Source organism: Maniola hyperantus, chromosome 24 (genome assembly GCF_902806685.2).
Source record: "Maniola hyperantus chromosome 24, iAphHyp1.2, whole genome shotgun sequence".
NCBI classification, from domain to species: domain Eukaryota; kingdom Metazoa; phylum Arthropoda; class Insecta; order Lepidoptera; family Nymphalidae; genus Maniola; species Maniola hyperantus.
Genome location: NC_048559.1, coordinates 580,526 through 607,555, shown reverse-complemented (window position 1 = coordinate 607,555; position 27,030 = coordinate 580,526). Strand labels below are relative to the sequence as shown.

Sequence of the window (27,030 nt, the reverse complement as noted above, 5' to 3'; positions counted from 1 at the left end):
ACCGTCTTGGACTTAAAGGTGTTTCGTATAATATGCGAGTCAGTGACGCACTGTAGTGCGTTCGTAAATTATGTAACGTGGGTAGATTCAACTCTTTTAGAAAATCTGATAATTCCCGTTACCGATTGTTTCCGATTTTGCCATTTTGATTAGATTCATTTGTTAGGGTCAGGCGGGGCCGAGTCTTAAAGACAAGGCCATTACCTAAAGTCCTTACCCCTTGAGTACATTAAACAAATCTGGCAATCTAAGATCTACTAGTAGTCTAGTACCCAGTACTTTAGGCGCTACGTTGAGGAGTATGCTATCCAGACAGCCTGCCTTGTACGTCTGTCGGAAAAAGAGGTTCCTTTTGATTGAGGCCAGAGCAGAAGGTAGCAAGGTATCTTGACAGATTTGCCAAACAGAGGTGCACACTGACTTCAGCAGCATCGGCTATGGCCCGGCGCTGAGGTGGATCCACAACGACGGCAAGAAGCGTGTGGTCGCCTGTTTTAGCAACGTTTACCCAGGGTGCAGTGAGTAGGTAGTACTCCTACGTGCTAGAAGCGTTGGCAGTCAACACTTCCGCCACCATTTGGTTTGTCTTCAGTTTAAGGGTGTGACCGTCTACAACGCTTTCACAGCCACCGAGCGCTGCTGCTACTGCGCGTTACCCGTAAGTGGATTTATGACTTCATCTTCGCCTTTGAGTACTAAAAGCGCACGATGATGTGTTGTGGCGACTATCTGCAACCCTTTAAGTCAACGGCATCGCCAAGCCGAGCAACTGGGTTTAGATGGTGCAGGTCGCAGATCAGGACACGCTCGTCGAGTATCTGTAAGTGGGACAGCTAGACTCTCATCGGTATGTGTACTAAAGTGTTACGCTCTATTACCGCTACTCAGCAGTAGGAGCGGAAGCGTGGTTTTCGTGATACCGTCTTAGTCTGCTGCAAGTCTTTGTCGAAAAGACTCTGGACCTGATCCTGAAGTACTTCTGGTTTCTTGGGCTACGTGAGTTCGTAGTCAAGCGTGTGGTTCACTGCCTGGTTTGTATATCAAACAAGCAGGTCTCCAGAGTTCCTCACCAGCACACAACAATGTGGTTGCAGAAACTGCACGGCTTGATCGAGCGGCATGGCGTGAAATGTGACGCTCCAGGGCAAGTAAGCTGCTGAGGTAAAATCAGTCCCGGCAGGATGCCTATGCTAACCAGAATCGTCGTCCGCCTCGCGTGTTGAAGGCTGGAGGCATGGTGTTGGTGATCAAGTATTCCCAGTCAACGGGGAAGTTTGACTCTGGCATGTGAGGTCCATACAAGGTCCTGAATCGGCTGCTACGAGCTGGAGCTGCTGAGTGGGTCGTATGGCAAGACCGCTCAGGTGGCGGCGGAGGGCATGGTGCCCTGGCAAGGAGAGTGGTGCCCGGATGCGTGTGGTGCCTTCTTCGAATGTAAGTTCAGCTTGTTGACTACTTTGTGGTGGTGAAGATGAAAGTCGTGATTTTGTTAATCATAGCCCCAAAACTCTCACCCTCCTTACTAAAAAGGCCTTGCTTGCTCCCTTACGTACTTATCTACTGACGGACTGATCCACGACATCTATTTTTGTGCTATGACTAAACAAATCACGGTAATGCTTTACTCCTCAAGGGAAGTTCAACGGTGGCTGGTTGAGATGCACTTTCATAGACTGTTGCCCGAGCCCGGTGGTCTGATGATGGTCATCTCAAGTTCCTGCTCCATAGACCGTTGCCCGAGTCTGGTGGTCTGAGACCGTTGCCCGAGTCTGGTGGTCTGATGAAGTTCATCTCAAGTTCCTGCTCCATAGACCGTTGCCCGAGTCTGGTGGTCTGAGACCGTTGCCCGAGTCTGGTGGTCTGATGATGGTCACCTCAAGTTCCTGCTTCATAGACCGTTGCCCGAGTCTGGCGGTGTGAGACCGTTCCCCGAGTCTGGCGGTCTGAAGATGATGAGAAGAAGCGCGCGCTAGGTTTGAGACGTCTCATAGGTTGTTAGGTGTCACCTCCTCTGGGTGATAGGGACACCCCATAAAACTAAATGATTTATCTACATGTCTAGCTAATACTAAGTCGCATTTCGAATTGCTTACCCATTGTGTTACCATTTATAGCTATGGAGTTGTGCTATATCGAAGCTAATTTCAGGTGATGACTATGAAGTAGTTGGCCCAGGTGCTGGTCCCCCTTCCGCACCTGAGTCTGCCCCGGCACCTTACGCGGTAGAGGCAGAGGCATCGCTCCATTCGGCGAGCTCCTCACCGGTCTCCCCTCGCGCACCGCACGCCGACAGCGTTGCGGCACCAGCTGCAAGTCTCCGCAGAGAAGATCTCACGACCTTTTCTGGCTATTTTGGCGGGCGAGGACGCCGCATAGTCAGGAGAGGCCGTCTTAGGTCACGCCACCTCTCTTAATGAGCTTAGCTATAAAAGCTGAGCGCGCGCGAGCACTGGGCTCATTTCGCTACTGATTTTTGTGCTGTATTCATCGTGGTCTGGTTTGAATTATGTTTTTCTTTATTACTGACTTTTACTTTTTGTGTCTTTCGTGTTAAATTTTGTTCCAATCATTAAAAGTTTGATAATTGTAAAAGTATTTGGTTTTGTGTTAATAAATTGTGTTTTTTTAAATTGAATTTTACTTCTGTACCTAAAATTAAAGTAATTTTTGTTAATGTAATTTATGAGTTTTTATAAGTTTAAAAAGACTGTGTGTTTTATGTCACTGGGGAGCTTATTGTATAATTGTACGCATTCAAACAAAACATTTTTCATCCCGTAGAAGTGCTGGAATCCCACTTTTCGCTCGTAGTCTTTAGTACTAATTATTGGTTGTAGTTTTTGGCGGCGCAGAAATTATTTTAGGCACACCTCTCACATATTTTCAGAAATTTTATTTAGAAACATTATGAAAGGGATAGCAATAGATTTAGACGTGTCATTTTAGCTTAGAGATTGTGTACAAGAGAATTGGCCTCATTGTGTACAACGGAATTGACACAAATGACGTAATTAATACGTAAACTTATAAACTAATGCTACGAGGGTTCGAAACGATTCTGAAATTAATTCTAAGCATCAGAGAACTAAGTATAACATCCCCCTGCCTGTACCGGTAGTACAAGATTTTACGTCTCACCAAACGAAACCAAATTCGAGAGTCGAAATATTTCCGCGTTACAGTAAAATGGACCTAAACAGCCTTGAATTGAAGTCAAATATTCAATGCCACTGCTTGGAGCGCTGGCTGTAGAAGTGTAGACAAATTTGAGCTTTAAAACAAGGCTTTTAAGATCCAGTTTACTGTAACGCGGAAGTATTTCGACTCTCGAATTTGGTTTGGTTTGGTGAGACGTAAAATCTTGTACTACGGGTACTGTTATGGAGCGACGTGTTTGAAAGGGCGCCCCCTCGTTTAGGGGAGGGTTTCCCCGTTTATAATAACCGAGTGTACGGGCGTAATCCTTCCTTTGCGAATATTAGCCATGACTGATAAATTGTTTGCGTTTTTAAGATTTCATAGGTTTTTAGGGTCTGAACTCGAAAAAACCAGTTAAGTGCGAGTCGAACTAGCCAACGTAGGGTTCCGTACCATCGTACCAGAAATAACACTTTTTAATTTTTTCTGATGTACCTAACCACTAGTTAATAGAGAATAGTTCGAAAATATAATAAAAAGAATTGTAATAAAACTTTGGATTAAATGCCTAGAGCTGTAAATAGAAAAAATATTTTCTCTTTTGCAAAAGTAGTAGTTAATAATTCACGGTTTTAACGACAGAGACAACGCTCTACAAAGCCGAAATGTCATTCTAAAAGTCGATGTACATTATTTTCTGTCGCGTACTATACGTTAAGGCTTTTGTGCTATTCCTGCTAAAATTTCAAAAGAGATGGCCATAACATTGGTACTGATTCTGAGTACAACCAAAAAAAGACCTGGAGAGTGATATAGGCTATTTTTTATCCCGGACAATCAGAGTTCCCACAGGATTTTTATAAACCTAATTCCAAGCGGACGAAGTCGCGGGCATCAGCTAGTATTATAGAAAGGAAAAGCTGACTGACTGACTGACTGATCTGTTAACGCACAGCTCAAACAGCTGGATGGATTAGGCTGAAATTTGGCATACATATAGCTATATTATTATAACGTAAGACATAGGTACGCTAAGAAAGGATTTTTGAAAATTCAACTCCTAAGGGGGTAAACTAGGCGTCTGAAATTTGTGTAGTCCACACAGACGAAGTTGCGAGCATAAGCTAGTTATACCTACCTAAACATGAACCGAGAACAAATTACAACAATCCTTTTTTGGGCAGCTAGTCGTGTAAAAAGATCATCATCATCATCACCATCAACTGATAGACGTCCACTGCTGGACATAGGTGTCTTGTAGAGACTTCCACACGCCACGGTCTTGCACCGCCTGAATCCAGCGGCTCCCTGCGACTCGTCTGATGTCGTGCGTCCACCTAGTGGGGGGTCTTCCAACGCTGCGTCTTCCGGTGCGAGGTCGCCATTCCAGCACATTGGGACCCCAACGTCTATCGGTTGTACGAGCTATATGCCCTGCCCATTGCCACTTCAGCTTCGCAACCCGTTGAGCTACGTCGGTTACTCTAGTTCTCCTACAGATCTCCTCATTTCTGATTGGATCACGTAGAGCAACTCCGCACATAGCTCTCTCCGTCGCCCGCTGAGTGACTCTGAGCTTTCTTGCGAGGCCCATAGTTAGCGACCATGTCTCGGATCCATATGTCATCATACTGGCAACACGCACTGTTCGAAGACTTTGGTCTTCATCTTCAAGCACTGAGGACCAGTATCTGCGTATCTTTTAATACCATCCTGTATAATATTTAGCGTTGGGGGAGCTCAATTCTCGAGGGGAGCGATTCAATAGCATTAACGCATTAAGAAAACTTACTGTGACGAAAACGATTGCTTCGGTTCGCCAGTTTTACGGAGTCATCGAAAAAATTAAGCTTTAATACCAGTGCTTATTGAAAAATGCTAGATAGTACTCACTAGCTGATGCCCGCGACTTTGTCCGCGCGGAATTAGGTTTTTTAAAATCCCTTGGGAACTCTTTGATTTTCCGGGGTAAAAAGCAACGGTGTAACGGATTGACGTGATTTTTTGCATAGGTATAGAATAAATACCTGGAGAGTGACATAGGCTAGTTTTTGTCCCGGAAAATCAAAGAGTTCTCGCGGGATTTTAAAAAAACCTAATTCCACGCGAAAGAAGTCGCGGACGTCAGCTAGTACGACTATAAAGAAAGAATTGTTTATATAACTAAAATGCTCCTAAAAATTACTTACTGTCTCAGAATGAGAAAGGTTTGGCCTTGGTCTACCATGATGACCAAGGGCGGATTGGCAGACTTCACACATCAAAGTCAAAGTCAAATGATTTATTCAAAATATCTTTAAGAACATTATGGAGAACTCTCAGGCATACAGGTTTCCTCATAATGTTTCCATGGTTTCCACTCAGTATTTATGTAACTTATCTAACCACTATTGAATTACAAAAGAAATATGTAAAGCTATACCTACATAAACATATTGTATTCATGACATGGTTATATTATTACGTGAATAGTACAAGTATATTATTATATTCTACGTACCCGTACCGCCGTAGCGGGCGGGGTCTACGCGCTACGCGGGGCGCTACGCGGGGCGGCGACCAGTGTTGCCATATTAGTGGTAAAGTATTTCCCTAATCTAAAAACCGGCCAAGTGCAAGTCAGACTCACACACCGAGGGTTCGTATTACAGTCGTACTTTTTCAACATTTTGCACGATACAACAAAAACTATTATGCATAAAAATAAATTAAAATCTGTTTTCGAATGTAAAGGTATTTCATATGATATTCCAATTGGTAAAGTTATCTTTGAAAATTGTAAATACTAATATTTGTTCATGAACACATTTTAATTTTTTTTTCTGTTATGTAACCGCAAACTCACGGTTTTCGGATTTATTCCTTTCCTAGTGCTGTAAAAACTACCTACCTACCAAATTTCATGATTCTACGTCAACGGAAAGTACTTTATAGGTTTTCTTGACAGACACGACGGACAGACAGACGGACAGACGGACAGACAGACAGATAGACAGAAGTGATCCCATAAGGGTTCTTTTTTCCTTTTGAGGTGCGGAACCCTAAAAAATCAAAGAGTTCCCACGGGATTTTCAAAAACCTCAAATCCACGTTTAAACAGTCGCGGGCATCATCAAGATTTTAGTCTAGAGGTTTCTTTTTATCCCGGAAAAGCGTAAAGTTCCTTGTCTATGTTATAAAAAGAATCTCAGTGCACAATTTCAGCTTTCTAGGTCCAAGGGTTTGTGCTGGACGTTGATGTGTCAGTCAGTAAGTAAGAACTTTTCTTTTGACTTAATAGTCATATGACTTTTCATACTGAAAAGTCCTTACTGACTGACTTGCATATACCCTTATTGTAAATTAAGACCCTTATTATAAATGCGAAAGTGTGTTTGTTTGTAGGTTTGTTGGTTTGTCCTTCAATCACGTCGCAACTGTGCAACGGGTTGAAGTGATTTTTTGCACAGGTATAGATAAAGACCTGGAGAGTGACATTGGCTACTTATTATCCCGGAATATCAAAGAGCTCCCAGGTTTTTAAAAAACGAAACCACGCGAACGAAGTCGTGAGCATCAGCCAGTATTTGGCTAGATAGTAACCTGTACAAGCTCATTTGTTAAGGCTACTGTTTTGCTTTGCTGTGGTGATAACTAAGTTACTTCTTTCAGTGCCTACCTAGAGTTGCTGAATTTCCCGAAAATCAAGCAAAATACCACAACCATTCCACCCTTTGCCCTAATACGCCAGTACAAACCAAGCCGCTCGGCGGCCCGCGCGCGTTCCTCCCATCGTATTAATCTCAAGTATACACCAAAAAACCTTTTCCTAAAACCCCTTTAACATAAAATACAATCTTTTTGCAACCCTTGCTTGAAAATAAAAAAAAAAATCAAAACTGTAAATGGCATGTGAACGTTAAATCCGATATTGACTGCGTTCGAGATTGATTTTTTCGTGTCATTTAGCATGTTACGGTTTCAGAGGTTTCGAGGGATGGAACGAGTTTGAAATTCGAATTTAGAATCGAACAAAGGATGCTTTTTTCGTTTTTTTAGTCAATATTAAGTAGGTTCTTTTGAGGGTGCATTTTGAATGTGGTCATTTTAATTATTTTTAGTGTAAAGTTTTTTTTCAAGGAACTAAAATCCATTCGTCATCATCATGATCAATCCATCGCCGGTCCACTACTGATCACTAGTCTCCTCTCAAAATCGATTAGATACAATTAATAAATCACGAATTTTCATATTGATTTTTCCAATTTTTTGGCCAAAACAAATATTATGATGTGTTCAGTGTTGAAATATTTAACTTCTTACTTATAAATATTAGATACTTCTCAAGGGAAAAAAATAGATATAAAAAAGGAGATATAGTTTTGTTTTTAGTAGAGATATCTATACGTGTTAAAATAGTCAGTATAGGTCATTTAGCACACATTTAAACCTCGGTTGTTCAAGTTAACCAAAATAGCGGTTTTAGTAACGAGGGTTTAAATAAATATCTGCGGTTTAACGCCGCTAATGCAATACAAACTCACTATAAGTAGACCCACCTCGATTGCGGTAGAATGACAGCTACAATGTCACGATCGCAATCGTCTCTGATTGGTTGATTCTCGATTACTATTGGCTACAATGTTTTGTTGCAACATGAATACCATAAATTCAGCAAATCACAACGATTGTGATTGTAATAATGATTGATGAAGTTTTCCCGCAATCGACCAGCTGAATCCCATGAAAAATACGAAAATGAAATTCCAAAGTTAGCAACACTGTACTCTGTGAATATAATATCCTAGTTATAATATTATATATAGTACTCTTGGGTGAATAATTACTCAGTGTCATAGTGAAAATTATTTAATTTTTTTAAATAGATTTTCGTGATTATGCCGATTTGCCTATGCCTATTTGCCATGAAATAATAATAAAACTATCTTTCTAGAGGCATTAGATTGAGTAGGTACCTAAGTACTAAAATATATCTACATAGTACCTACTGAGCTCACATAGGGCCAGACGGCAAGAGACTTTGTTTTATATGTGGTAGATGCATCCGACTATTCGTAAGCACTTGTAAAAGTTTATACGAATAAAAAAGATTTTCATTTTTTTTTTCATTTCATTTCATATACCATGTAGAGATATTTAGGGGCTTAGGTTGTTATAAGACTAATTTTTGGATAGAAAATTAGTAGTTTAAGACTTATTAGAACAGGATTAAAACCATAGATAACTGTGATTACGAAGTGAACTCACTGTTATTTTATTTTATTTTATTAAGCGCATTACAAGTTTTTTTTTTTAAGAGCCTCAATAGCTCAACCGGTAAAGGTGTGGACTGAAAACCGAAAGGTCGACGGTTCAAACCCCGCCCGTTGCACTATAATATTGTCGTACCTACTCCTAGCACAAGCCTGACGCTTAGTTGGAGAGGAAAGGGGAATATTAGGTAGTCTATTAACATGGCTAGTTCTTTTAAAAAATAAAAAATTACAAGTTAGACTTATGACTTAAACTATTCATATTTACAGAGACTCTTATAGGTAGGTAAGTATTAGTATGCATGAAATAGATTTTTTGACGTTGATTGTTATTTTATTTTTATTTTATTTTATTATAAAGGCACACAAAACAGGTTTCAGCTATAAATGGTCCAAATAAAAATAAAAAACAATAGATTGAGATCTAAGCGGTAACCCTTAATATGTGTACACAACAATATATGCACTAACTAACTGATAAGATACAATTTATAAAAACACAGAAAAAAGAAATACAAGAAAATTAACTACGAAAAATATACTTAAAGTGGAGAAGATGCAAAATGTTGATTAATATGTTTTTTAAATGTGTTCAAATTGTTATAACTAGGTTACGCTATTTAGTTTATATCAAAAGTGCGTATAGTATGCGACAGTTCGAGATGACAATCGGGGTATGAGGCGGGGGACGTCCCGCACGCCCGCAGGTTACCCGCGCTCGCCCGCACCGAGTTTGTGCGGGGGCTTTGCAGGGTTCCCACCCTGATTGCCATCTCGACCTGTATGTAGTAGATCAGGGTACCTACTATTATTATATTCTGTGCTGTCGCGTACAGAGTTCAGCAATTGAGTATCTTTTAGTTAATTACTAGATGATGCCCGCGACTTCGTCCGCGTGTTTAGGTTTTTAAAAATTCCGTGGAAACTCTCTGATTTTTCGTTGTAAATAGTAGCCTACGTCCTTCCCTGGAATGCAATCTATCGCTGTACCAAATTTTAGTCAAAATCGGTTGAACGGTCGTGAAAAGCTAGCAGACAGACAGACAGACAGACAGACAGACAGACGGACATACAGACAGACATACACACTTTCGCATTTATAAGATTAGTATGGAAGTATTGATATTTCACTGAGAAAAACTCATTCATAATAATCGCTAGTAACCTACGCTGACCTTACTCTACTTTTAACTCTATTCACGCAAAGAATAGCTCAGTAAGCGATTATAGCTTAGTGCAGCCTGCAGGGGTCACCAATTAGTTCCATTTGGGGTCCGTTTTTAAAATAAGACGTAATATGACCGTCGCGGTCCGTTTCTACTTTTTAATAAGTTTGTATCATGTTTTAACTTTTTTGTAAGCTTGTATGGCAAATTGCATTTCATGCTTCAACTATAAGTATCTATACGTGGGAGGTAGTCTTGCACAAAGGTTCTATTTTTAGATTTTATTTTCTATTTAAATGTATTTTATTTTTGGTCGCAGCATGGGTGGTTACTGCTTGCAACTATCTAAAACCCCAAATTCATTAAGTTTGTCATGATTCATAGTTATTATCCAAAAATCAAAATTAGCAACTTTACCTACTGGAGAGCGAAAAAACTTGCATTTTCAGAAGTTTGGATTATTTGATGGATATCATGCTGTTTAGGTTTCATTTCCAAACTATAAGAACTTTGTACAAAATTTCAGCTTTCTAGGTCTAAATATAAGGGCTTTTCTTTTTATGTAAGTAGGTATTTGGAATTTGCATTTTATTTAAATTTGTTATAGGCACTTACCTGATTCATGCTTTTATCTTCACCCGAATCACTTTTTAATTTTAATTTTTAATAATAAAGTTGAAAAAGTGAGTTATATATATTATACTAGCATACCTAATAGTAGAAGAGACCTTTGCAACACAATGAGTCAGTAATGCAGTCCAGCCGACCTCAGCTCAGCAATACACACAGTGTGATGCTTTTCTTTTATTTCTTATCTTTTGACCTTTAACCTTCGCCGATTCACTTGCTGCCGCTTTTCTTTAGTATTAAGTGAGAGAGAAAATTACAATAGTAGAGGTGACCTTTGCCACAATGATTAGTTAAAAAAGAGTTTTACCAATTGATAAAAGAATTCATGGCTCTATATTTTGAAATATGTTAAAACTTAAAATTGTGGTTCATAATTAAATCAAAAATGAGTAAAACTAGCAATTTCAGAGACTTTTGATAAGTATATTGAAATCAATGAATCAAAAACTCAATTTGCTATAATCCGCTGAAACATTTCGAATCTGTAGGTAAGTATTCAGACACCTACATACAAATTCGACCTGTTTCAGCGATAGCAAGTTAAGCTTTTGGTTCATTGTATATCATGGACTTCCGCAAAGTTACGCCTGCTTCTGTACAAGATTTATATTGAAGTCGGTTATAGTTCTCGTAAAATGAATCATTTACTCACTCATTTTTAATACAATTTTACAAACTGTATAAAGTGAGTTATTATAGTGAATAGTGAAATGTGCTTGTCCAGGTATATAGTAGTAGTGACCTTTGCAGCACAATGAGACAGTAATGAAGTCAAGTCGACCTCAGCTCGGCAATACACACGAGTGTGTTGCTTTCTTTTATCTTTTACCTTTTAACCTTTGCAGATTCACTTACCTATTGTCGCTTTTATCTGACGATCCGAATAAAAATGAAAGTCTTAATGAGAAATAAAAGCTCTATAACAGCTTTCGACCTAATCCTAGACATTAGTTTTTCTTGAAGAATTTGATGTTTACATGTTTTATATATTTTTGGATCCAGGCGGCGCGCGCAAGACCGTGGCTTGTGGAAGTCCCTACAAGAGACCTATGTCCAGCAGTGGACGTCTATTGGTTGATGATGATGATGATGATGATATATTTTGGAATACATAGATACAATGCATGAACATGTAGAGTAGTTTTAAGGCAGCAACATATCTTTAACACATCAGAAGCCATATGTGCTTTCATAGAAATGTTTTTAGTGTGATCTTAGTCATACAAAACCCAGTCAAGTGCGAGTTGGACTCACGCACGTTGGGTTACGGGTCTTGTCGGACGCGACAGACAGACATACAGGGTTCCTTTTTTCCTTTTGAGGTACGGAACCCTAAAAATTAGCTTTGATTTAATTGAATAGGCGTGTTAAAAATACTAGGTACTGGAATGGCGACCTCGCACCGGAAGACGCAGCGTTGGAAGACCCCCCATTAGGTGGACGGACGACATCAGACGAGTCGCAGGGAGCCGCTGGATCCAGGCGGCGAAAGACCGTGGCGTGTGGAAGTCTATACAAGAGACCTATGTCCAGCAGTGGACGTCTATTGGTTGATGTTGTTGATGTTAAAAATATGTTTAGGTATATTAATTCAAGCGAAATCGATAGAATGCATGTGAGGAGAAGTTCAGTCCAGTTTTCGTCCATCGATTTTTGGTAAATCGATGGACGAGAGCTTAAACAAATCTCAGCCTTGACTCATAGTATATGTTGCAAAACGGTTGTATCATGTATGTAAATGAACTATCGTTTATTACAAGGTTGTATATCTGTTCGTAGACACGTGAACTGTGCTTTACCTACCTTTATTTTTTTTATGGTAAGAGGTGCATTAAGTAAAAGGTTTTTAAAGAAAATAGGGGTTGAGGATACAGTTTTTTTTATATCTACTTATTACAATATACATAGTTTTTTTTTTAAATTAAATAAAAGTTGAGATATTATTACAGCAAAGAAAACCTTTTGCATAATGAATGACGATACCTCTTACAAAAAACTAATATACTTAATTTATGTTTGTTTCAGCACAATCTGACAATAATTCAAATTAAAACAAATTAATCAATAATAATTAAACAATTATTTTAAAAAGACTGTCTCAGAAATGTCGACAATAATAAAAATAGATTTAAAAATAAAATTTTACTGATAAGACTATGCCGGTAGATAAGTGAAAGGCTTCGGTGATCTAACCATGTGAAAAAGTGAAAGTGTATACCTACGTACAGTTCGTATAACCGACCGGTTTCGAGCGATCGTTGCGCGCGCGAACAAATATTAAAAACCAATAAAAAAGTATCGAATGCTTAAAAAACGTTTAAAAAACCAGAACTTCACTAAAATCGTAGTGAAAACTTAAAATGAAAAAATACGTGAACTTCGCCGGAGATTAAAAAATTAGAGTGCTAAATACAGTGATAAAAACAAAAGAAGAACCAGTGTAAAACTACAAGTTCAGAGTTCCTCTCTTATAAGGGATTCGAAGTTCTAATGCCAGCTAAGTGAAACTGCATAGAGTTGCATAGAAAAGAGGAAATAATATACCAAGTTAAAAACCAGATAAGAAGAAGGTAACATACCAAATTGAAAAGTTTGAAAACAAGGAGGTTGCATTCCAGATTTAAAAAAATAACTGACAGTAAACCACAGAGTTCTAATCCAAGGAGTCTAAATGTAAAATTAAAAAGAAAAGAGTTTGAAAACAAGAAGGTTTTCGTGGTTGTATACAATCCAGATTAAAAAAAAACTGACAGTTAACCACAGAATTTGAAACCAAGGAGATTCTACACAACAAGAAGCTCGGAGTCAGGCAACCGTAGTTTGGGAGCAAGGAGGTTTTGCCGGAGGTTGTATATTATTACATCCCATTCCGCCCCCGGCGGTCGGCCAATGGGGTGTCGGGCGCCGCCCCCGCGCGGCTTTTTGCCGCACTTCTGTGCGGTTCTGCTCGTCCTGAATGCTGGTAAGTCGATTTTATTTGTCTATTTATTTCAGCTCTACATTCTAAGATCCAATTTGGAGTGGTTCGACTCAATATACGTGGTGTTTGACCACTGTTTGACACGAGTGTAACCTACCGTCTTTTTGAAATAAGAATTCTGCTACGTTCAGATTTCAGACGCTCTCTAGTGCAGTAGTCTCTCTAGCATTTCACAGGTAGCATGTGAAAATTCATGTGATATTTCATCCATACTTCCATACAAACTTATACTTCCATGAACAGGTGACTGACTGACTGACTGATCTACCAACGCACAGTTAAAAATACTGGACGGATCGGGCTGAAGTTTAGCATGCAGAAAGCTTTATGACGTACCTAGGCAACTGATTTATAGATGATATTTGGTACAGAGTTAGCTTAGATCCCGGGGACGGACATAGGCTACTTTTTATCCCGGAAAATCAAAGAGTTCCTACGGGATTTTTAAAAGCCCTCATACCCCGATTGCCATCTTGACCTGTCGCGTACTATACCTGCTTATATTATTATCTAGTTTCAGATCTAGGTAAAGGTAATCCACTATAGTATACAGGTATTAAATAATGAAGTATGAAATCATTTATTGCTTTATCTAGATCATTGATTTATCTACGTAAATGTCATGGCCCATGGCCATGAAGTAGGATTGCCATGGCTTAGACTAAGGCCTAGATTTATCTAAATATAAAAACGAAAAGGTGACTGACTGACTGACTGACTGATCTAGCAACGCACAGCTCAAACTACTGGACGGAGCGGGCTGAAATTTGTAATGCAGATAGCTATTATGACGTACCTAGGCATACGTTAAGAAAAGATTTTTGAAAATTCCACCCCTAAGGGGTTAAAATAAGGGTTTGAAATTTGTGTAGTCCACGCGGGCGAAGTCGCGAGCATAAGCTAGTAAAGTATATTTTTCGATTTCACTCATACTTTTATCATTATCATGATCAACCCATCACTTAAAAGTCGTATATTTTAAGATAAAACATACGAATGACTCCGAAAAACCTGCCAAGTGCGAGTCAGACTCGCGCACCGAGGGTTCCGTACTACAGTCGTATTTTTTAGGGTTTTGTCATTTTTCACGCTAAATCAGAAACTATTACGCATAAATATAAAATAAAGTCACAAGGAGCCGCTTGATTCAGGCGGCGCAAGACCGTGGTGTGTAGAAGCCTCTACAAGAAACCTATGATTAGCAGTAAATGATGAATCCCTACTGATAGGTGGGTATTTGATTAAATTAAAAAAAAATCAAAATTCAAATAATTTATTCACAAAATAGGTAACACAAGAGGGTTCCAAACGCGCCCAAGTTTGAGAAGAGCCCACAATAAACTCACAATTAATGAAAAGGAGAACCCATTCCTCAAAAAGTTCGTACCAATAAAAAATCCTTTTTACTTTCAACATACAAAACATGTCCGCTCTTCACCTAAGTAATTTAGGTATATAAATACCCACAAAAAGCGTACACAAGTGTATGAAAAGTGAAGTGAATGAAAGAAAAGTGAAGGTTTATGTGACCCGATCCTAAAACTGTTAAATACCCTCATTTTCATACTTTCCCGAGCTTCATAAAGCTTTGAAGTCTGAATGTCACTAACGATGTGTGGTTTCATTAGGGGTCAAGAACCACAAACTTAGCGACATAAGGATGTATTCACAGTAAAATACTTCTTAAATACCTATATAAAAGGATTGACTGACTGACTGACTGACTGATCTATCAACGCACAGCTCAAACTACTGGATGGATCGTGCTGAAATTTGGCATGCAGATAGCTATTATGTCGCAAGCATAAGCTAGTATAGTATAAAACTGTATACTGGCAGAAACTGGCAAAAAACTTCTACTCCCCCTACAACCTCATTGCCCAAGGGTCACTGGTAGAGATCTCTCATAGAGATAATTTGCTTCCCTTTTCCCTGTCCACTTTTACTCTCTTTTTCTCTTTACTGTTAATGTTTTTGGTACAAATTAAATTAAATTAAAATTAAAAAAAATCTCAATTGCGGTAGAATGACAGCTACAATGTCACGATCGCAATCACCTCCGATTTTTTTTTGTAATGTAACCACAAATTCATGATTTATTCCTTTACTTGTGCTGTAAGACCTACCTACATGATTCTAGGTCAACGGGAAGTACCCTATAGGTTTTCTTGGCAGACACGACAGACCGACACACAGACGGGTAGACAGACAGACAGACAACGAAGTATAAGGGTACCTATCCTATAAGGGTTCCTTTTTTCCTTTTAAGGAACGGAACCCTAAAAACTGACTGACATAATATCAAAAACCCTGCGGGGCGATTGTCTAAAACCTGCATCAATCATTATTACAATCTCAATTGTTCTGATTGGCTGAATTTGTGCGATTCTTGTTGCAACAATGAGCAACAATGCATTGTGGCCAATAGCGAGCGAGCATTAACCAATCGGAGATGATTGTGATCGTGACATTGTAGCTGTCAAACAAACGCGGTAGGGCCACTGATAATTACTCTCAGTAGGATAGAGTTGGGTAACACGAAGCACCTTCAGATTCCCTTTTATCGTGTTGCAAGATCTCGGTAGTCAGTAGTCAGTACCACGCCGCAACACGAAGCAGTGAAGCGTACCAACGATGGCGCAACTTGGGCACAATTACATCACCAACATAATATACAGGGTGTAACCAGACCAGAGAAAGGAGGGGTTTTTAGTCGGTAGGAGTCCGGCACTATGTCCATGAGGATTTTCCCCTCCTAAGCGAAAAAAAAAAAAAAAAAAAGGGTGTAACCAGAACGCTAGCAAAAACGAAGACTGGTGATACTGTAGAGGTGCAACCTCTACCGTTACTTGGCTGGCAGCTATTAGGAAAACTTCGCAGCTGCCACACAACAATATTCAAATTTGGAACGCAGTAGAGAATCCTCCTGGTCACGCACGTTACAAGATTCCACATTCCCTATCATCCGCTCGTCACGTCAACATCTTCTACCATTGTATTATATAAAGCTCGCGAGCCCGTCTGTATTGTATATAACATATCAATTGTAAAGTGTAAAATAAACATCACTATATGTAGCTGGTTCTTCATTACATCAACCCTTCAGCTACAATACTACTGATGATTGCTGATATAACACATAAAAAACACGAAAAAATAAATAAATTATCCTATATTTTGTAAAAGTTCACGATATATTGCAAGTAAAACATCTGACTGACGCTAGAGGTAAACGAACGTTGCGTAAGTAGGCCATTTGGAGTCGGTGCCGCAGCGTAGGCGGGGCAATGGCCCGAGTTTTGCACGCTATACGGTTTTTGCGTTTTGCAGGGTTGAAAAATACTTGTCAATAAAACTACAAAACGAGGTACCTAAACGGCTATTGCCTTATTGGTATTGGATTGTATTTACTCTTTAGGTAGATTAACAATAACGCTAAGTTTTTGCTAGCGCTCGTTTTACACCCTGTATAAACAGTACAGAAACATTCTCGACAACACTCGTGGAAACCAAATCTTTATTGTCACTTCATCATCATCATCATCATTATCATCAACAACCGATAGACGTCCACAACTAGAAATAGGTGTCTTGTTTTATTTGTACTTACCTATATTATTTTTAGAGTTCCATACCTGAAAAGGAAAAACGGAACCCTTATAGGATCACTTTGTTGTCTGTCTGTCTGTCTGTCAAGAAACCTACAGGGTACTTCCTGTTGACCTAGAATCATGAAATTTTTCAGGTAGGTAGATCTGTAAAAATCTGAAAACCGTGAGTTATTTAGGGTTAGATCACACAAAAAAAATTAAATTGTGGTAATGAACTAATAATTAGTATTTTCAACTTTCGAAGTGAGTGTCTATATCAAGTGGGGTATCATATGAAAGGTCTTCATCTGTACATTCTAAAACAGATTTTTATTTATTTTTATGCATCATAGTTTTTGAATTATCGTGCAAAATGTCGAAAAAATACGACTGTAGAACGGAACCCTCATTGCGCGAGCCTGACTCGCACTTGGCCGGTTTTTTTGTTGTTATTAGTTGTAAGTATGTTTTGAAGCAGTAAATAGACTAGTGGTTATGATGTTGGCCTCCTGTTCGAGGAGTCCAGAGTTCGATCTCACGCACGCACTATTCTGAGTTACATATGTTACAACTATTCTTTGTTGTCCTAAACAACCCTAAAAAATCTGGAAGTGTATAAGATAACGGGTCTGAATTCGCGGTCCATCACGCAGCATCCTAACCGAATCCCACTGAATATGCACCCTCCAGATTTACACCCCCTTGGCTGGGGTGCCGCCGGGTTCCATTTACATAATTACATGGGAAGTCGAAATAGACGAAACAAAAGGAAATATGGAATTTCACCCGAAATAAGAAATACCATGATTTTCACAACTGTCTACTATATATTTTAATGTAAATAACGGGTACATACCACGATTAATCTGATGTTTTTATTTGTCAATATTTCAACCCTGCTGTAAAAGCATGCCATAGCCATAGTCTACCACGCTGGCCATGTGCGGATTGGTAGACTTCACACACCTTTGAGAACATTATGGAGAACTCTCACGCATGCAGGTTTCCTCACGATGTTTTCCTTCAGCGTTAAAGCAAGTGATCTTTTCTTTCTTCTTTCTTCATTCTGGGCTGGTTTCCGCACTTAAACGTTTCCCTCTGTTGTGCGTGCTAGTCATGTTGCGTGCTAATTAAAATATCACTTGCTTTAACGGTGAAGGAAAACATCGTGAGGAAACCTGCATGCCTGAGAGTTCTCCATAATGTTCTCAAAGGTGTGTGAAGTCTGCCAATCCGCACTTGGCCAGCGTGGTAGACTATGGCCAAAATCCTTCTCACTCTGAGAGGAGACCTGTGCTCTGTAATGAGCCGGTGATGGGTCGATCATGATGATGATGTTTATTAATTGTCTGCAGCAGGCGGTACCTACTTTATCGTATCGCAAAAAAAAAAGCTACGTAATATCAATGTATCCTCGAGGCGAGTAGATAAACCCCGGCATGATCAAGTGCAGCGTGTGTCAGCCCTTCCATTGTGTGCGCCCTCCGTCCCTCCGTCCCTCCGTCCCCTCCACTGAGCACGCCATGGCAACTATACTTGCTGATGTTGCTTCAACGCTGGCACAAACGAAGACAGGTGATAGTACTGACTACTGATCATTACTGATATTATGATACCACAAAAAAAACGCAAAAAAATTCTACAATTTTATAAAAGTTTACGATATCAGAAATACATTGTAAAATTTTATAAAACGGAACCCTTTGTGTGTGAGTCAGACTTACACTTGACCGATTTTTTTCTGACATCGATCTTTTTTTATATTCATTATAGGCGCACGCTTGACCACGATCACACTTGATGGGAAGTGATGATGTGGCCTAAGATGGGACGTGTTTGCCTAGAAGGTGCCTATTTACTCTTGTTTTAAAGATACCCGGATTATATTGGCAGGAAACACTGATCTAGGAAGAGTATTCCAGACCCTAGCCATGCGTATAAGGAATGATGACGCAAAGCGTTTCGTACGCGAAGATGGAATGTTGACGACATAGGGGTGGAAACTCACCCGGTGTCTTGCGGTACGGTGGTAGAAAGGTGAGGGGGGGACAAGATCGAACAGCTCCTGAGCACACTCTGCGAAATATATCCTGTAGAATACCGATAGGCCGGCATCGTAATATAAATCCTCGAGGCGAGTAGATAAACCCGGCATGATCAAGTGCGGCGTGTGTCAGCCCTCCCATTGTGTGCGCCCTCCGTCCCTCCGTCCCTCCGTCCCCTCCACTGAGCACGCCATGGCAACTATACTTGACTGCGATCTCTCCTGGTGGTAAGTGATGATGCAGTCTAAGATGGAAGCGTGCTAACTTGGAAGGCGTAGGCAGTTTCATTAAACTCATACAACTGAGCGGTTCCTACTGGAACGCTAAATCGCTTGGCTTGGCTGTAACTGGCCACGGCCGAAGCCTCCCACCAGGTCAATCGCAATATATTATGTTTGTTACTATTTCTCGCAAAAACTACTGGACAGATTTGACAGTAATTTGGAAAGGGGATAAATTACACCCTGGATGAATACACCGGCTACTTTTTATCCCGGAAAATTAAAGAGTTCTCGTGGGATTTTTAAAAACCAAGTCCACGCGAACTACCAATACTAAGTACTACCACTCTACAATCTACCATAAACAATGGGTGTTTTAAACGCACGGCGGAGGAGTGCTTTACCAAGATTATGGGATTAGCCCCCCTCCCCCTCCCCCTCTCTTCCAAGGCGCCGCGGCGCGCCGGGGTATAATATCACTTTATTGGAAAAACATAGTTTGTTATTAAATGCAGGATAATCGCTTGATGGTTTAAAGTTTAAAACCGCAATACTGTTTAAATCAATAGCTTTTTTGTTCGAAATTTTTGATAAGGAGTAGGTATAGTATTAGAATGAAAACCACTTTGATATACTTTAGTAGGCTTTTATTCACTGTTCACATAGTAATTATTATTTATATCAACACAAGAGCAAACACCACTTTTTACGCGCCGTTTCAAAGTGACGTTTCGCATAGACGCTACTCCGCAGAGCACGCCACAGATAACATAATTTAATTGGAGAGGAAAGGGGAATATTAGTCATTTAACATGGCTAATATTCTTTAAAAAAAAAAAAAAATCACGAACCCTCTAACAAATAAACCTGGAATAGCGGTGGAATAGTTATACTCTGCTTTGTCTTTCTCTGTCATCAGTAATTTGACATTTGAAGGAAAAAGACAAAACAGAGTATAACTATTCCACCGCTATTCCAGGTTTATTTGTTAGAGGGATAGTTTTTATCCGTGTAACAGTAGGTAGGTACGTGTTCTTCGTTCTAAATCTAAAAAGCGGTTAACTGAAACAATAAGAGTTATCGGACATAACACAAGGGAATTTAGTTTAACATGGCTGGCTTTAACAATTTTTTAATTTTAAACATGGTTTAAACAGGTTTTTTTTGTTGCATATGTGTGTAACGATTGTACATGTGTGCGATGGTGCCTCATCGTTATGTCTCTTATTTTATTAAAGCAGTGTGACTACAGCTACCGTGTTTCTCACTCGTGTTTCCCCGATGTAACAGTGGCGACGAGCGAGCGCGATAAAGTACCTACGTCCGGAAATTGTAAAAAAATGTCGGCTGAAAAATTTGGAATTTTGTCGACTTTTGACCACAGTATCCACTCGTGGAAGTCGTATAAAGGCCGGCTTTTACAGTGGTACATCGCGAATGATATAAACGCAACAACAGATGCGGCGGGGATTAGGCGCCGGGCTATTTTGCTGAGCGCATTAGCAGAAAAATCATACCAACTGGCGGTGGATTTGGCCTTGCCGAAAGCGTTAGAGGACGTGCCATTCGAGGAGATTCTAGATACGTTGGACGCGCATTTTACACCCAAACGGTTGGGCATCGGTGAGAGACACAAATTCTACGTTGCTACACAGCAAGCGTCGGAGTCGCACACAGAATGGGCGGCTAGACTGCGAGGGCTGACGGCTCACTGCAATTTTAGCAACGTGGAAGAAGCGTTACGGGATCGCTTCGTGATAGGCATGCGGCCGGGACTCGAGAAGGAGAAGCTGTATGCCAAGGACATCACGGAGCTCACACTCACAAAGGCAGTGGAGCTGGCGGAAAGTATACGCTGCGCGCACGCTGGAGCGGCTAGCAGCTCCGCTACAGGCATCAATGCGAGCGTGGTTGATGAGGAGCGCGGCGCCATGTTCAAGATCGAAGGAACGAAAAGTGATAAAAAAAATAGTGCGAGTGCGAGTGCTAGTGCGACAAAGTCTAAATGCAGCGTCTGTGGATTTTTCCATAAATCAAAAATCTGTAAATATAGGAATTTCGTCTGTAACCGGTGTCATGTCGCCGGGCACCTTCGTAGGGCCTGTCCTCAGATAGGGTACGTAGCCACAGGCGGTACCGCCGAGGACGACGATGACGATGGTAAGTTATATAATATACGTTCGGTGAAGGGCGAGCCCATGGTGGAATCGGTGTGCATCCGCGGAGTAAAAATAAAGTTCGAAATCGATAGTGGTTCATCAGTAACTGTTATATCCGAGGATACCTACACAGAGCATTTTAGTGACATACCGTTGACAAAAAGTAACAAAAGGCTCATAAGTTATACAGGAGATAACATTTTATGTGTAGGTATGATTCGCGTACCTGTCTCGTTCGACGGACGCTCGCGTACCCTCGACGTATTTGTTGTACGCGGCGGCGGCCCACCGTTATTGGGTAGGGATTTTATTTCACTTTTTAGATTGGAGCTAACTTCGGTTAATTATTGTAAAGAAACCGAAAATCAAGTTGAAAAGCTTCAAACGCAATATCCTTATATATTTTCAGGTAGATTAGGATGCTTTAAGAAATATAAAGTGTCATTGACCTTAAAAGACGATTCGAAACCAGTTTTTTTTAAGGCTAGGCCGCTCGCGTTCGCCTTACGAGATAAAGTTAATAAGGAAATCGATAGATTGCTCGAGTTAGGCGTACTAGAACCCGTGGAGCATTCTGAATATGCCTCGCCAATTGTACCCGTGCTCAAGCGAAATGGCTCAGTAAGATTATGTGCTGATTATTCGGTCAGTATAAATAAACAATTAGTTATTGAAAAGTATCCGTTGCCCACAGTGAGTGAGCTATTTTCAAAGCTTCACGGGGGCCAAAAGTTTACAAAGTTGGACCTCTCTATGGCTTATAACCAATTTGTATTAGATGAGGAATCTCAGAAAATTACCTGCATTAACACACATCGTGGGTTATATAGGTACACTAGGTTAGTGTTTGGGCTAGCCTCTGCACCGGCTATTTTTCAGCGCGCAATGGAGAGTGTATTGTCAGGCATGAACGGGGTACTTTGTTTATTAGACGATGTTTTAATAACCGGGGCCAACGATGGTGAGCACTTGGATCGGTTGCACGCGGTGCTGCAAAGGTTACAGGAGGCAGGGTTAACGCTACAAAAGGAAAAATGCGAATTTTTTAAGGATGAAGTAAGCTATTTAGGGTACATTATAAACAAAGACGGGTTGAAAAAATCGCCTTCTAAGGTCAAGGCTATTTTAGAGGCATCGGTTCCCACTAATGTTAATCAGTTACAGTCATTTTTAGGCCTAGTTAATTACTATCGCAGTTTCGTGCCCAGTGCATCAACAATCTTAAGTCCCTTATATGACTTGTTAAAAAAGGGCGTTAAGTGGAATTGGGGTCAACTTCATAGTAAGGCATTTAATACAATTAAAAGGCTGTTAGCGTCGGATCAAGTGCTTACTCATTTCAATCCTAACGCAAAAGTAATTTTAACGGTCGACGCATCCCCAAGCGGGTTAGGTGCAATTTTGTCCCAAATCGGAAGCGACGGAACCGAAAAACCGGTGGCCTTCGCGTCGCGAACGCTTAGCGTTGCTGAGAAACATTATTCGCAAATCCAGAAAGAAGCCACGGCTATAATATTCGGGGTCCGACGCTTCCACCAGTATTTGTATGGTAGGGCAGATCCCTTCGTACTTCGTACTGACCATAAGCCTCTCATATCAATATTCGGTCCACACAAAGGTATTCCGGAAGTATCGGCGAACCGCTTACAGCGATATGCTATGTTTTTGAGTGGCTATAACTATACTATAGAATACGTACGAAGTCAAGACAACAGCGCGGACTACCTGTCACGCGCGAGCCTCCCCACCCCCGCGTCCGGGGGAAGCGGGCCGGGTGCGGCGGAGGGGAGCGCGGGGCAGTGCGCAGACGCAGCCGCGGCATTGCATGATCGCGCGGCCTATGTATGCTTCGTAATCGACGGGTCGCTCCCGGTGTCGCTAGACGAGTTACGTAAGGAAACGGAGAAAGATGCGATACTGTCGCGAGTGTCGAGGTATGTTTTACGAGGCTGGCCGCCTAAGGTAAATGATATCGAAATAAAGCCATATTATTTTTGTAGGATGCAACTCTCGCTGGAAAACGGTTGTCTTATGAGGGGGCATAAGGTCGTAATTCCAGGCACGTTAAGAGCGAAGGTACTTTCGGAACTACATTCTTCACACCTAGGCATGGTAAAAACTAAAGCGGAATGTAGGTCGCGTTTCTGGTTTCCCGGAATCGATGCCGCTGTAGAAAATTTAATAGGTACTTGTAACATCTGTCAACAGTTACGACCTGCAGCACCTCGGGTACCCATTTCGCCTTGGGAGTTCCCTTCGCACCCCTTCCAACGCGTCCACATGGATTTCCTCGGTCCGATTAACGGTCGTACCTATTTAGTTATAGTAGACGCGTATACCAAATGGGTGGAAGTATACGATATGGTCACCACTACCACAACGGCCGCGGTCATTGAAAAGTTATATGAGTTCATGTCACGATTTGGGTTAATGGAATTTCTTATAACAGACAATTTTGCCTCTTTTTGTTCGCAGGAATTTTTAAAATTTTGCGAAGTAAACGGTATCACGCACTTGACGTCGCCCGCGTATCACCCGGCTAGTAACGGCCAGGCAGAAAGCTATGTCAAAATAATAAAAAAAGGCATTAAATCGAGTCTAATGTCTAGTTGCAGTTTAAAAGAATGCAAACTTAAAATGTTAAAATACCTACTCGACTATCGAAATTCCGTACATTCCACCACGGGGTCGTCGCCGGCGCACCTAGTTTATGGTCGTAAATTAAGAACACGATTAGATTTGATAAATCCAATGTCATCGCCGCCCTCGTCTGTCGCCTTGGCTAATTTTGTTAAAAATCGACAGTATACGCAAGTTAAAGATCGTGGAGGAAAAGTGCAAAAAACATTTTCGTTGGGTGATAATGTCTTATACAAAAAATATAGCACAAATAACAAGTTCATTTGGTGCAAAGGAGTAATTGTTAAAAAGCTCGGTAGAGTAGTTTATTTGGTTAAGGATTGCGAAACGTTATCAGTTGTAAAGAAACATAAAAATCAAATGGTTTTAAGTAAAGAGACAATTAGTAACAACCTCGACTTCTGGGACGATGACAATATGGGACAACAGTCAGCATCCATTAACATTTCTATGCCGACACAACCCGACGGCGGTGGGAGTAATGAGGAACCGGCAACGTCACCCGTGTCGTCCGGCACGTCGGGCTCGGCTGGCACGGCCGCTGCGGCCCAGACGCCGATTGCGGAGCCGGCATCAGTACTCGAGGCGTCCGACTCGACCGCGGCATCCGGAGCACCCGCCACGCCGCCGTCACCGCCAGCAGCAGACATTAGGTCGCCAGACCCATCTAGCAGAGTAACGATGACCAGAGGAGTCCGTCGACCCGAGACATCCGACGATGAGAGCCGGGAGTTCTTCGAGTGTATAGAGAGTGGTATCCGGAGGCCCTCTGCTCGAACTCGAAGGAGGTTGTTACGTCAGCGTCTCGATAATTAGATTAACAGTATTACTAAGTATAGATATTACACGGGATTGTCAATCTAGGGGGAGGAGTGTTGCATATGTGTGTAACGATTGTACATGTGTGCGATGGTGCCTCATCGTTATGTCTCTTATTTTATTAAAGCAGTGTGACTACAGCTACCGTGTTTCTCACTCGTGTTTCCCCGATGTAACATTTTTTATATTATGTTTAGGTTTTTTTTTTTTTTTAAAAGAATATTAGCCATGTTAAATGACTAATATTCCCCTTTCCTCTCCAACTAAGCGTCAAGCTTGTGCTAGGAGTAGGTACGACAATAGTGCAACGGGCGGGGTTTGAACCGTCGACCTTTCGGTTTTCAGTCCACTCCTTTACCCGTTGAGCTATTGAGGTAAAATAGGTATTAAACACTTGTTTAAAAAAAATTACAACTCTGGAATTTAAACAACAAATTGCTAAAAAAATTAGACCTACTTACTATGTAGCATTTTTTTTTAGAAAAATCGTTTTTTTTGTACTAAATTCCCATGTTTTTTGGCAAAACCACAAAAACTATAAGTCCCGCAAATTGCTATTGCGCTGGAACCATGTCTCATTAACATCGAAATGATGTCATTTTGACGTCAGCCGAAATAAAAATATATCATCAGCTCGAAACTTCAGTCTAGTACTGACGTCACTAAAACGGCGGCCACGCGCATTAGCAATTGGCGGGACTTATACTTGTTGCAAAAAAGAACGGGAAATCAAACCTTTTGCTTGCAAAGTGCAGAACATTTTGTAATCTTTGGATCCCTCCAAAATTGCACCCCAACTGTACAATACATCACCTACTGATTGGGGTGCCCATTATCCTAATGGAAAGAGATCCGTTTAGAGATCTTGCTGTTAGAAAATAGGGAAGGAAGAAACAACTTGACTATCTATTATTCTATAGTAGTATAACTATTAGTTAATTAGAAGAATACTGCAGCAGCTAGTAGTTAAGACGTCAACCTCCGTTTTGGGAATGAATAAAAATCATGACTTTTTTTAGTTATTCTCTTTTTTTTTTTTTTTTTTTTTTTTATTTATTTTACGGCCCTGGATAACAGTCCTTTAAGGCCTTTCAAAAATTTACAAATTCTAAAAATACAAAATTGCTTATAACTAAATATTATTCTAAAAAAAGTTATTCTCTTTAACTAGCTGATGCCCACGAATTAGGTTTTTAAAAATTTTTTGAGCCACGATAGCTCAACCGGTACTGAAAACCGAAAGGTCGACGGTTCAAACCCTGCCCGTTGCACTATTGTCGTACCTACTCCTAGCACAAGCCTGACGCTTAATTGGAGAGGAAAGGGGAATATTAGACATTTAACATGGCTAATATTCTTTAAAAAAAAAAAAATCCCGTGGGAACTCTTTGATTTTCTGGGATAAATAGTAGCCCCTCCCCAGGTCTTAATTTATATCCATGCAAAAAATCACGTCAATCTGTTGCACCGTTGCGACGTGATCAAAGGACAAACCAACAAACCAACAAACAAACACACTTTCGCATCTATAATAAGGGTACTGATAATGAATTCTACCCCCATAAACTACCAATATACAAAAATCACGTCATTTTATGACTACAGTCCAAAACCCTATTGTTAAACGACTTCATCATCATCATCATCAACCGATAGACGTCCACAGCTGGACACTAGGTCTCTTGTAGGGAGTTCCACACGCCACGGTCCTGCGCCGCCTGAATCCAGCGGCTCCCTGCGACTCGTCTGATGTCGTCCGTTCACCTAGAGGGGGGTCTTCCAACGCTGCGTCTTCAGGTGCGAGGTCGCCATTCCAACACCTTGGGACCCCAACGTCTATCGGTTTTACGAACTATGTGCCCTGCCCATTGCCACTTTAGCTTTGCAACCCGAAATATTTTTTTAAACGACTTAAAACGTTTAAAAAATAAAATATTTCATATCATAGCACGCGAAGTCGCGGGAATCACTAGTCAGAGCCTATATGTTTATACTGTAGGGCGATTGTCTAAAACCTGCATCAATCATTATTACAATCTCAATTGTTCTGATTGGCTGAATTTGTGTGATTCTTGTTGCAACAATGCATTGTATCCAATAGTGAGCGAGCGTCAACCAATCAGAGGTGATTGCGATCGTGACAGTGTAGCTGTCATTCTACCGCAATCGCGCAGCTGGGACCCTCAATAACTTAAAACTTCAATCAATAATCCCAAGCGACAAAGAAGTGGTAAAAAGACCGCGCATGTGCGTCGCTTCCTAACTTCTAGCTTCTATACAACCTTCCTTTTCCTTGAAGTCAAGAAAGTTTGATACTAAAAGGGCCGGTTGTTTCAACAAATTTTGACGGACACGTAACCTTTAAATATGGCGCTAACGAACGTAAGTAT

At 40.7% G+C, this 27,030-nt stretch overlaps 2 protein-coding genes across 5 annotated transcripts in view; both read left to right on the top strand.

The window, feature by feature from the left end:
• Nucleotides 1-12,862: 12,862 nt before the first annotated feature.
• Nucleotides 12,863-27,030, top strand: part of LOC117993535 (protein Skeletor, isoforms B/C) — a 41,683-nt gene continuing 27,515 nt past the window's right edge. For all 4 annotated transcript variants that reach the window (XM_069506879.1, XM_069506877.1, XM_069506878.1 and 1 more), the window contains exon 1: nucleotides 12,863-13,148. In XM_069506879.1, coding sequence (XP_069362980.1) covers nucleotides 13,076-13,148 — 73 coding nt within the window. In that variant the 5' untranslated portion in view covers nucleotides 12,863-13,075. The remainder of the gene's footprint in view (nucleotides 13,149-27,030) is intronic.
• Nucleotides 20,235-24,124, top strand: LOC138404022 (uncharacterized). The gene is made up of 2 exons (XM_069506759.1): nucleotides 20,235-21,182; nucleotides 23,987-24,124. The coding sequence occupies exons 1-2, from the start codon at nucleotides 20,240-20,242 to the stop codon at nucleotides 23,998-24,000; spliced, it is 957 nt and encodes a 318-aa protein (XP_069362860.1). The 5' UTR covers nucleotides 20,235-20,239; the 3' UTR covers nucleotides 24,001-24,124.